The sequence below is a fragment of the Quercus lobata genome, chromosome 4 (assembly GCF_001633185.2).
Source record: "Quercus lobata isolate SW786 chromosome 4, ValleyOak3.0 Primary Assembly, whole genome shotgun sequence".
NCBI classification, from domain to species: domain Eukaryota; kingdom Viridiplantae; phylum Streptophyta; class Magnoliopsida; order Fagales; family Fagaceae; genus Quercus; species Quercus lobata.
Genome location: NC_044907.1, coordinates 30,826,534 through 30,838,956, shown reverse-complemented (window position 1 = coordinate 30,838,956; position 12,423 = coordinate 30,826,534). Strand labels below are relative to the sequence as shown.

The 12,423-nt window shown below is 32.4% G+C and overlaps 1 protein-coding gene and 1 long non-coding RNA gene across 4 annotated transcripts; both read left to right on the top strand.

The window, feature by feature from the left end:
• Window positions 1-1,298: 1,298 nt before the first annotated feature.
• Window positions 1,299-3,480, top strand: LOC115986825. The gene is made up of 3 exons (XR_004090899.1): window positions 1,299-1,535; window positions 3,222-3,307; window positions 3,407-3,480. It is a non-coding gene; the product is annotated as an uncharacterized LOC115986825 (long non-coding RNA).
• A 162-nt stretch (window positions 3,481-3,642) lies between these two features.
• On the top strand, window positions 3,643-10,796 carry LOC115986823 (protein ARABIDILLO 1-like). 3 transcript variants are annotated; one of them, XM_031110158.1, is made up of 8 exons: window positions 3,643-3,728; window positions 6,225-6,520; window positions 6,630-6,785; window positions 6,873-6,953; window positions 7,034-7,165; window positions 8,082-8,209; window positions 8,955-9,042; window positions 10,104-10,796. In XM_031110158.1, exons 3-8 carry the CDS (start codon window positions 6,717-6,719, stop codon window positions 10,371-10,373), a joined length of 768 nt encoding a protein of 255 aa, XP_030966018.1. In that variant the 5' UTR covers window positions 3,643-3,728; window positions 6,225-6,520; window positions 6,630-6,716; the 3' UTR covers window positions 10,374-10,796. The 3 variants fall into 3 exon arrangements, with proteins under 3 accessions (XP_030966018.1, XP_030966017.1, XP_030966016.1); XM_031110157.1 differs by lacking the exon at window positions 6,225-6,520 and having other exon boundaries at window positions 3,668-3,728; window positions 10,104-10,342; window positions 10,519-10,795; XM_031110156.1 differs by lacking the exon at window positions 6,225-6,520 and having other exon boundaries at window positions 3,668-3,728.
• Window positions 10,797-12,423: the final 1,627 nt, after the last annotated feature.

Sequence of the window (12,423 nt, the reverse complement as noted above, 5' to 3'; positions counted from 1 at the left end):
CCCCTATGTCTTGAAGAAAGTGGAGGGCCTATTAGTCTCCCTTCTACTGGAATTTTGGTATAGAAAGCCTTTTGTTATAAGTTTCTTGACTTTTTGTTATTCTGTAATCGCTAAGTGAATAAAGTTTTTTTTATTTGTAGAGTATCAAAAAAGTTTAAAAAAAAAAAAAATTTCAGGATATTAATTTTGTATTGTTGCATCCCATGTGTTTGGTAAATTTATTTTAGAAATCTTATTTTTTTTTCAAATCTATTTGTTATTTTTATTTTGGACATTTTATTACAAATAATTAGCATCTGCACCATCAAATTTTTAGTTAATCTGAACTTTCTTGGTAAGCTTTTACTTTGCTTAATTGATCATTTTTACTAAAAATGCCAAAAAGAGAATAAGATAAAATATAATTTACTTTATAGCATCATTATGCTATTAATGTTTTTATGTATAGATACTTAAGGAACTTTTTCTTTTTGCATTTTATTTTATATTTCCACTTTATACTATATGATTTATTGATAATGATCTATTGCATAGTTATCTTTATTTACTTCTGCACTTAGTTTCAATTGTGAGGAAGAAAGAGATGTGGATCTATGTTTTTGAGAAAAATATATTTATAAGAGTTAAATCTCATACATCTATATAGTAATAAACAAAATATACATAGTTATAACTTGGTCTAATAGTTCTCACACTATCAATTTTTTTTAAAATAAAATTATTGCATTGTGTTTTCATACATATCTTACTATATAAAATACCTGACTACAAAATATATTTTGTTACACTACAAAAAATTTTTAATTTAAAACATAATTTCAAATAACACATTGAATTTTTAATAATTTATAATCTAATATATTAATTCAATAATTATCCAATAAAAAATAATTATATCATATTTTTCCGCGCATTGCGACTAATGAAGGTTAAAAGACAAAACTATTTGCAAGATAAACCTGCAATATATCGGCTTTACTAAAGAGCTTTAAGGTAAACTGAAATTATACTCACAGTTGGGATTTTCACATAACCACTTGGAGCCAAATGTTCCTGCAGTCCCACCAATGATTAGAAATTCAAATGGTAAATGTCATCAGAGATAAAATAACAAGAAAACAAATGGAAAACAAATCAGTCAAAGTAGTCCATAAGGATGAATTTAAATGTCACAGTAATCATGAGGAAGATGATTTAAAAAGAGGCCACTGTTACAAACATTGAATTATACGTTTATCTTCATTCAATATATGTAGTCTTTCATTTCTTTTTTAATAAAATAATCACTGAGCCAAACTGAAAAATTTTCATAGCAGAAACTGAAAACACAAAACCCACCATTTTAGCCAAACTGAAATCCCAAACCACCTACCACCGCCATCAGACAACCCAAAACTCCGCCACTGTGACCCACGCTGCCGCCGATTAGCAAACCAAACCCAAACCCGCAACACCACCACCCAGAATTGATGCTTTTGAGCTGAGGAGGCAGACGTGGTCTGAAAATGGGTGGGAATCTGTTTGTGGTTCAAAAGGTGAAGTTGTTGGCCAAGAAAGAAGTTTTAAATCTATTTGTTTTGGAAAAATTTCTTGCATTACCTTCTCGCATGTTTATGCTCTGTAATTTTTTGGGATTTTAGTTTGGCTAATATGGTGGCTTTGTGAAAACTGGTGCTTCTGCCTTTACTGTGTCGGTGGTGATATTGGGGAGAGAGAGAGAGGAAGAAGAAGGTGACATTGAAACTGGAAAGAGAATGAAGTAAAACAATAATGAGAAAAACTGTGGTTGATGTTCCTTTTTTTTTTTTAACGCTCTGTTTGTTTCAACATTAACGTTTTCTAGAAAATGATTCATTTTTCAAAGAGCATTTTCTAGAAAACTGTCTCACTTTCCAATGTTTGGTAACAATCTTGAAAATGAGCTTAAAAATGTTTTCTGGTGTTTGGTATGCAATTTTTTTAAAATATTTCTTGAATAATTTAAAACATGTATATTATATAAACCAACTAATGTAATCATCATAAATAAAAAACCAAGAATGAATTTGGTTTTCATACTAAAATTTTGATAATAGATACAATCAAAATTAATTAGTTGTCAAATTTTCATGATCTCTACCACTCATTTTGCTCATATATATAGATAATAACGTACGTACGCACATACACACACACACATATATACATTAACCATTTGTCTATATATATATATATATTTGACAGGGGAATACATTTTCAACAAGTATAAATAATAATAACTTTTAATTGTCTACTCTTTTTGTTGGTATACTAATTGTCTATTATGGTCAACCACAAGTTTTCAATATTAATCTAAATTATGTATTTACATAATGTACTGCATAGTATATCATCACTGCATAGTATCTGCATAAAGTATCTTCCAACAAAAAAAGTATTTGCCAACAAATGCAATTCCTCTAAACAATTATCATTCATTATATAACAATATTATTAGTTCAAGGTAAAGATTGTGCCATGTAAAAGCAATTTAGAGCAATATAGATACTATGTTTAAAATTTTCATCTTTTACTTTATTCTTCTTCTTCTTCTTCTTCTTTTCTTTTTTTTGCACTTTATGTACGAAAAAGAAGTAACTTCTGCCTGGAATCCATCAAACGGAAAATTTCTTAGAGAAAAATGAAAATCAAGTTTGAAGTTCAAGGCAAAGAATTGGGATTTTGGTAGAGAAGAATAAAATAATTACAACTACAAATTTGTTTTCCTTTGCAAGTCTAAGCTATTGACTGATTAGTGAAGGGGGAAAAAAAATCTAATCAGAGAATTGTGTTACATAAGGGAAAAGAAACATGGAGAAAAGAGAGAAGAGAGAAAGATCTATGGGAAGAGGAGACACCAGAGTTAGTGACAGTGAGGGTGTGAGGAGAGAAAAAGTAAAGGGAAGAGAGAAAAAGTAAGAAATCTTACCATGAGAGAGGGAAGGCACCAAAAAATTATGTTTATCATGGCTACAAACAAAGATAATATTTATAGGAGATGCAACGTGTGAGAGAGAGAGATTGTTTTCCAAATTTTTTTTTTGGAAAACAACCTATAGAAAATAAGCCTTATTTTTATTAGGGTTTTCTGTTGACCAAAGATAATTTTCCATTGACCAGTTTTTTTTTGTGCTACCAAACATTGGAAAATGTGGAAAACTATTTTTACAGAAGGTTTTCCACCGAAACAAACAGAGCGTAAGCCTTTAAATGAAATATTTGCCACGTGCTACTGGAGGAAGTAGGAGATTTTAAAATGGAGGTGAGCCTCTCCCATTACAGACTTACAGTAAGCCCTCTCCCTCTCTGTTTTTTTTTTTTAAAAACTTAGGGTTCTAATGGGAACCTTTACCTGGGTTTTGTTTTTTCATTCTCATGTTGCAAGTAGGATTAAAAGACTAGAACTATTAGAAGGAAGCTCTAACAGGGTCATAAGACATTCTGGAGAAGAATATTGCAAATGTGAGTTCCTCCTAGCAGTATTCTATACATTATGTACTAAATAGACAAGAAACAAGAAAAAAGAATTGTTCTATTTTAGGGATATCTAACCAATCCTAATATGTAGATTCAGATAGAGTTTGCAATTTTGACGTGTTGGGTTTTTTTGTTGGAATTACAGACAAATAAATAAAAAAAAAAAAAAAAAAAGTGGTTTACGAACTCCCTTGACAAAGGCAATGGCATCAGAATTGGTATGTCCCTTTGAGGTTAGTTGTATTTTTCCCCATTGTTTCCTTTGGGATGTTATTTTTAATTTCAATAATCAACTAGGTATCTTCTTTTGTTTTTTTTTTTTTTTTTGTTCTTCTTTGATTTTATTATTTAGTTATAAACACCTAAATTAAAGTAGATGAATATACAAAGGCAAAATTATATGCAATGTTAAAACCATCCAAGATGAATGTGTAAAGTCAATAATCTATTTATAATTTTTTGTAAAAACAAAAAAAGAATAAAAAATAATTCTAAATTAAAGTAGATGAATATGCATAGGAAAAATTAAATGTAATGTTAAAACTGCTCAAGATGAATGTGTAAAGTCAATAATTTATTTATATTTTTTTGTAATAGAATAGGAATAAAAAAATAAATAAGAGAAATAATAATTATATGACTGATGACGTGGTGATGAGGTGGCACAACTGGAACTCGGTAGCAATAAATTTTATGCTTCAGCTTTTAATAATTACTATTTCAAGTTAAAATCTCATTTCAACTGCAACCATGCCTTAGCCATCTATTGCTGCTATGGTGCTTAAAGGCCCTATCGAGAATCTTTGGTTTAACTATATATTCTTACAAGATATCAACGCAGCACAAACTTCATTTTCCTGTGCATTGTAATTTAGCTTTCTTTCTCTTTATCAATGTTCATTCCTTGTTGTTAATTAATGATATGCTTTTGATTCCATAAAACATTTGGATATTCATGTTTTCATTCTTGATCAATGCAGTAGACCTTATGTTAGTTTATGTGCTGCTTAATGAATTTGTGTAAGAAGTTGAATTAGAAGGTCTAACTTTACAAGTGCAGGAGATGAACTTTATGCAATCTTTTGTACAAGGTGGAGCATTCAAACAATGACACAATAACACATTAAAAAATGTAAATCTTATTCATGTTTTCTAGCTAGAAGGAATTTTGTTTTTTTATTTAATAATAATTTATAATTCAAAGGCATGAAAATGCTTATATTTGGCAGTTTGCTATGTAAATTAATGAAGTCTTCCATGTAAGATGAAGAATTGAAGATTTGAAAGCTTCAAGGGGGGCATCCAAATATACATGTTGGAATTACTTTTTGACCATTGTGGTTTGTGACTTTCAAATGACTGCATATTGCCAATGGTCATGTTAATATTAGTTATGGATACCTACAAAAAAATAACTGTGTTTTCAAATCTAAACTTAGCAAATTTGGCACTAACTGTGCTCACTAGAATTTTTTGTTTTAATTTTGAGCTTTAATAGGATTTGATTAAACATTGACATTGAAATAGGAGTGCTTTTTATATATTTTATTTTAAATTGATGTTTGTGATTTCTTATACATTTCAAATATATATTTGTCTCCTTACCCTTCTACTATTCATGACAAATGATACCCAGGATTGAAATTGATTTGAATTTAGTTTTACTAGCAAAAGTCTGTTAATTAATTATGACTAACAATAATAGTTTTGACAAACCCAAATGTCTCCTCTACTTTCCAAAAAAAAAAAAAAAAACATATGGACACTATAGAGGGACATCACAAACCTCTTACATATGCAAGTTAAATTTAAATTAGACTACATACATTCCAACTCCGATCAAGCAACTCAATATTCTTTACTCACTTTTGTCTTTAGATATCAGGGAGCATTAAAGATGCAACTCCTTACCTTGATGCTTTATCTACATAAAGTTTCCAATTTGTTGGGGTGTTTCATGTGTTGCGAGACGTGAGAGTACGTGTTGTTTACAGTTCAGAGAAAATGTATTTTTTTTTTCCCAATTCAAGTAATGAGAAATCAAAAAAAAAAAAAAATGTTGGAAAGAAGTAATTTTAGTGATGGTATTAAGTTGAGACTGTGCCCAAAAAAAGTTAAGTTCTTATAGCGAGTGACACCTTGGTTGTTTTCTTATTTTTGATTTTTAAATGTTATAGTTAAGTTTTTATAGCAAGTGATATGCTGTAATATATGTACAACATTCTCCAAAACCATATTGCATAAAATATTACAACATTATCCGTGCAACGCACGGGCAACTTACTAGTTTAATTAAAAAAGTTCAAACCTGAATATAGTCACTATAGACATCTAACTTGACTAAGACGTCCACTAGAATGCAAAAGCAAAGCCACTCAGACTGCAAAAACAAGCTATAGTGCAATTCATACGTAGACTGATTAATTAACACATTCAAGTGGGAAACGAAATTACATAAAACATGTTTATTAATTGTTAATGGTTTCCATGACTCCTTTCTACTGTAACAAGTCCAAATTTTGTTGCCACAGGACATTGACTAGTGATATAATTCAATATCCAGATCACTCAAATCTCTCACGTATGGTATTATACTAATACAATAGAGAAGTTTTAGAAAATCCAAAAATATTCTATTTTCATATAAAGCTAAAAATATGTATGTCGTCAGTCTTTCTCTACTTGAATATTCTGAGTAGTCTCTTCCTTCTGATCTGAAACAAGGATAGTCATACAAATTACAGAGTTATTAAACCAACAACCAACGAGCCACCCTGTGGACGCTGGTGACTACTCTTGTTGGTTTGGATAATTTCTTTCTGGCTCAAGCAAGGTGCAGCGCTGCATGCAGAGCTGACAAGAGGATGTTCAAGAAAGGGCAGCTACTGGACTTGCAACATTTGTTGTCATTTGCTGACGAAAATGCCAGCATAGATTATGATATAGCTGAAGCAGTCATCAAAGATGGTGGCATACGCCTCCTTCTGGACTTAGCAAAATCTTCACGGGAAGATTTTGATACAGTGTATACATAATCGTTCTATGGTTATTTCATCATCTTACTACATTTTTTAGCTTGATTGCTTGGTTTAGTTTTTATTCCTTCTTTCCCCTACATTTTTATTATTGTGTAGGCTATAGCAAATTTGTCTGTGTATGCGACTGTTGCAAAAGTGGTTGAGGAAGGAGGAATCAATATTCTCGCTGGTTTGGCAAGGTCCATGAATAGACTGGTTGCTGAAGAAGGTGCTAAAGGACTACGGAATCTTTCTGTTGGGGAACAGCACAAGGTTTGATTTTTGGAATTCATTCTCTCATTTTATGGCATATACTCAAAAAAATTTATAGTCCTAAATACATAAAGAGTTCCTTATTAGGGTGCCATTGTTGAAGCTGGAGGAGTAAAAGCTTTAGTTGATCTTTTATTCAAATGGTCCACTGGTGGTGAAGAAGTCCTGGTATGTCATTCTTGATTTTCTTCCATAAGATTGGAAATTTCTGTTTCATGATGGCTTGGGTTACCTCTGTATTTTTTCAGGAACGTGCAGCTGCTGCATTGGCAAATTTGGCAGCTGATGCCAAGTGTAGCACAGAGGTTGCAGTAGCAGGCGGTGTACATGCTTTGGTTATGCTTGCTCGTAATTGCAAATTTGATGGAGTGCAAGAGCAGGTACTTTTTTCATTAGTAGGATTGAATATCCCAAACAAGCTTGCTTTCAATAAATCTAAGGGTTTATCATTCAGAATGATTTGGTAGCTTTTCACTTATCAAAAAAAAAAAAATGATTTGGTAGCTTTTGTCTGGTAAGCTGGGTCATCTGATTTTACCTTAGTTTTGTACTCAACATGATACAACTCTTCATGATATTTTTATGAATGATCAAAATCTTTTGAAAAGAAAATAGGCCTCCAAATCTGGTCTCAGGACTCATGGATATGGTGGATTTTGTCTTTGAAACTTACCCCATAAAGTTTTAAGGTTGTGATGACCTGTGTCTCCCTCGGAACTAAGAATGTGCTGCATTTTTTTTTTTTTTTATCAATATACCTCTTACCCAACTGGAATCAAAGAATTAGTAGATCTGTTCAACCCAAAATGGAAATTATGGTGCTAAAAAAATAGTGTAGTCTGAGGTTCATGTGCAGTTCTATATTGAAATTTAATTTATGGTATACGTTTATAGTGGGCAGGTTACATCTTAGTGCAATGAGGAGGTTTCTTTATTGATTGTTTTCAGTTCTATTGTCTTATTTCACTCATGTTTTGTAACCCATCTTCCTCATCCTATAGGCATGACCATGTTTTCCTGTATTTTGATTACTTTCGGGATTTGGCTATTGATTTATGCCTTGCTTGGGTAGAATGAGGTGGAGGTAACATCTTAAAATTGATGTTCGCTGTCATTGTAGTTATTGATATCTGATTTCAAGTTTCAAATGGTTCTGTTATTTTATCTGACATAATGGTCTTCCTTAGTGAGATCCCATTGCTCTCTCTCTCCCTGTCCCTGTCCCTCTCCCTCCCTGCACATGTTTGCATGTGGCTTTGTTGCAAATTAATTAACTGCCCTCCTGGTATATACCAGGCTGCTCGTGCCTTGACTAATTTGGCTGCTCATGGAGATAGCAACATTAATAATGCTGCCACTGGACAAGAGGCAGGTGCTCTTGAAGCATCTGTTCAGCTTAAACGTTCTCCTAATAAAGGTGTCAGGTAGTTTTCAATTTCTTCTGAATTCATATTTCTTAGTTAAGCTTCTCTACAGTTTCATAGCTGCATTTATTGGCGTCTATTTGATATGCTCTTGTAATCTATGATTAAAAGCATCTTTGTTATAGCTAAGCTAATAGATTCATTCATCCATTGCTTCTAACTTACGTAATATTTATTTTTACATGTAGTAAGCTTCTTGACTAATGGCGATTCAGTTAATTGCCTGACTGAACAAGTTGGCATTACGTATACTTTTAGCTGTTAAAATTATCCCTTTGTGCTTAAAAGGAAAATAAAGGTGCCAGGGGGCTGGGGGGAGCTTGCTCCCATCTGTTTTTTGGACAAGCATTTTGTATCATAATTGTCAATCTTGGATGCTGCATTTTCATTGCCTTATTCATTTATTTATTTAAGGACTATGATTTCTGATGCAAAATGGAGAATGTACTGATCTTCATTTTTAAAATTTTAACAATTGAATCCACTGTAGCTTCCTTGATATGGAATTTGGATAACATAACCCCTTTCAGTCACCCAAAAGATGCTAAATAATCATGGATCTTACCAATTCACTGTTCAGTCTGTCTATGATGATTAGCAATTATTTTCTATGTACCAATCTTCAATTTTTTTTTATCGATAACTATATTGACTCAAACCTTTCTTATATGATTAAATCTACTTATATGCTATGTATGGTTTGCTTATGAGTTTTATCTGATCCCTTTATTTACTTGTCAAATAGGCAAGAAGCTGCTGGTGCATTGTGGAATTTATCATTTGATGACAGATATCGAGAAGCAATTGCAGCAGTTGGTGGCGTTGAGGCCTTGGTATGATATTTACCTTGTTGAGTCCAAGTAGTTTTAGTTGTCGTACTCCTACGTTGCCTTTTGCACAACTTCCTACAATAAGTAGTTCAAGAGGGAGTGCTTTATTTGAGGGAGTCCTAGAAAGTGCTTCTTAATTAGCTAGTGCTCTCAGTAATATAGGAAAAAGAAGATGAAGCCCTTCACCTGCATAAGTAGTTTCTTATTACTATTTTCAACTGGAAATACCATTTCTTTGAATATAAAGCATGTATAAGGTTCATGAACTCCTTAAAAAAAAAAAAAGGGTTCATAAACTATAGGCTCGTTTTTTTGAAGTTGATATGTTAGAACTTGTTATGCATACAACAATAATAACAACCTTGTCTTAGTTCCAAGATGCTCAGCTGACTAATCAGGATCGCTCTCATAATGATTTTAGGAATCTCAAAACCCATATAACATTTCTTTTAGTGCTGGATTGTAAGTTAATTTATATTATATCATTCATAAGTAAATAATGTGATGAGACTTTTTTCCTTTGTTTTCTTTTCAATTAATTTGCGAGAAAGCGATCAAATTGCTCTTGGTTTTCAAATTAGAACATGGTATTCATACAACAACAATAACAACCAAACTTTGTTCTAAGATGCTCAGCTGACTAATCAGGGTCACTCTCATAATGATTTTAGGAATCTTAAAGCCCATATAACATTTTTTTTTAATGCTGGATTGTAAGTTAATTTATATTATATTATTCATAAGAAAACAGTGTGATCAAGACTTTTACCTTTGTCTTCTTTTTAATAAGTTCATGAGAAAGCGATCAAATTGCTCTTGGTTTTTCAAATTAGAACTTGGTATTCACAAGGGTTGGTCTCTTAATGATTATAGAAATATAAAACAAACATAACATTTAAAAAAAAAAAAAAATCTGATTGTACGTCATCAATTTTATATTATTCATAAGAAAAACAGTGTGATTGAGACTTTTTCCTTTGTCTTTATTTCAATTAGTTCATGAGAAAGTGATCAAATTGCTGGCATTTCAATACCTCTAATAGTTATGATTTGCGTACATGAAGGAGAGAGGTTTTAAAGCAAAAGAAGTTGTCAATTCAACATCGGCATTGAGTCCAAGTGGTCCCGATCCAACTCACGACAATTCCAACATGTCCAATACCAATCTTGCCAATTCAACCTTGTACAATTCTTATGGGGCACTGAATCCAAGTGGCGCAGATCCATACTACGACTATATCAATAGGTCCGATACCAAAGGAGCCAATTCCGGCAATCCCTTGCGGCAGCTACAGCTTATATTGTATGTTTGGTTGATATTGCTTCACATTTAATGATTTTATTAAGTTGTATTCAGCTTTCAGATAGCTTGAATTTCAGTGTGCAAGCACTACACAGACTTATTTGAGATAGTAATGTTTTATTTATTAGAGACTTTCTGTTGCTGATGGTAACATGAGACATTTTGTCAGTGTCCAGATGAAGAATGGGAAGGAGTTTCTTCTTACAGATACTGTTGGTACATCTTTAAATTTATAACCATTGGTGTTGAATACAACATTGTAAGTTGTGTGGATAATCCAGCATTAGCTTTACTCTTTTATTTTGAGATGAAAATATATTTGTTTGATCATAGAAGGTGTTAATAGGGGCCTTTGTTTTGTTTGGTGCATTGGTAAATCTGTCTTAGTTGAGCTCAAGTGTGTGCATTTGAATATTGAGTGTGAGACCAGAAAATGGGCTTGGATGTTGTATTAGATGAGTTTGTGCTTTGTGGGCGTGTGTTTAAGTTCCACGCTGGTCACATACTAGGTTGATATGAGCTATGAGGAACTCTAATTGTAACTTGAATTAGTCCTTTTGGGGCATAGCATAGAAGTGGGTAGCAGTTCCTCTGGCCATGACATTAAGAGTTAGATCTTTGTATGGGACTATATCCAATATCAATTTGACGTTTGGAGAAGCTCATAGGCCAAGGAAATTAGGTGGTTCTGTACAGAATTATGCTATATAGCCTTACAGAATGTTATATCAATTGCAGAAACTTATGGCTATACAACCAATATAGATAGAATTGGAGCTTTTCTATAGATAGAATACACTTTCATATGCTTACTGCAAGTGAGCTTTTCTTATAGATGTCCCTGCCAATGCTTTAAAGGATTAAAATGCCTGAAACTTACGTTGTGCACCTTGGAAATAGTAAGGAACTAATGGAGGTTGTTGAAGATTGTGTAGCCAAGAGAATTCATTGTGAGCATGTTCTTGACTCTCTTGGAGTGCGGAATGAAGATCTAATCTTTGCCATCATAAACAGTATGCTCTCATTGTTGATGAGATAAATATGTTTTCCTTCATTAGTCTGACTGGTGGAAAGTAGTATAGTAGTAAGTCACTTGGTTGCAAAATATTCCACTTTTTCTTTGGAGAAATCTTACTATATGGCATGATTTCTTGGTAATTAAGTAGAATTATATGCTATATAGCGTGAAGGGTTGTAATATCAATTGCAACCCAATGTACTCCATTAGTTTTTGTAGGATGGAGGTTCCTGTTAAGAATCGTCTTATATGGGACTTGGGATGTTATGTATGTATTGTTTTATGGTTTTGTTTTGTACCGTCTGGATACCTGTAAAGCTTTTATTAGTTGGTCATAGCTTTGACATAATTGTTCTATGAACCCTTTGTAATGGTGGAGCAGGTCTATCTATAAAAGGTTTTATAGAATTTTATTATACAAGAAAAGTTTATATTCTGATGCTTCCTGCTGTTGTAGAATAATTTTGCTTAGTGGGGTTTCCCGGGTTTTACAACGGACTGCTATCTATGGAAAGATTCATGGTTCCTTTCTCATGAAGTTTTTTTTTTCTTTTTTTAATCTCACTATGAATTATGAGTTGAATAAGTTAGTGGATGCACAGTTCTCAGCGTCTTTCAGTACATCATTCCATAAGTGTATAATAGATTCTGTATCTTGACTGTATACTTGCTCCTAAATGATGCTTCTGCGAGTAAATTGATAGCTCGAGCTAGGCAGAAATGAAGGATAATTAGGCCTTTGTTGGTTCCCATTCTTTTTTTCTCTTGCAGTAGAAATTATGTTCTTACATACTTCAGTATTCAGCTTTTTAGTAGCACCAAGCTGGCTATTATTCTGGTCAATCTTTCTATTTTTATGTAATTCTTGAGTCAGCTTGTTTTCTTTAACTAGTGTTTAAAAAATATATTGGGCAAACATGCAACTATGCTAGGAAAGAAGAAATGACATTTTAAAATGTTTGTACTATCAAAATGAGCCAAATGAACTATGGAAAAGGCATAGCCAAACTGCTAAACATAAAATGGCAAGCACAAGAACGTATTAAAGTCAACCTGGTTTGAC

Coding starts and splice junctions, on each gene's coding strand:
- LOC115986823 (XM_031110156.1), top strand. CDS start 3,699: ATGGCATCAGAATTGGTATGTCCCTTTGAG. Junction 3,729..6,629: donor AATTGGTATGTCCCTTTGAG/GTTAGTTGTATT, acceptor ATTATTGTGTAG/GCTATAGCAAATTTGTCTGT. Junction 6,954..7,033: donor CTGGTGGTGAAGAAGTCCTG/GTATGTCATTCT, acceptor GTATTTTTTCAG/GAACGTGCAGCTGCTGCATT.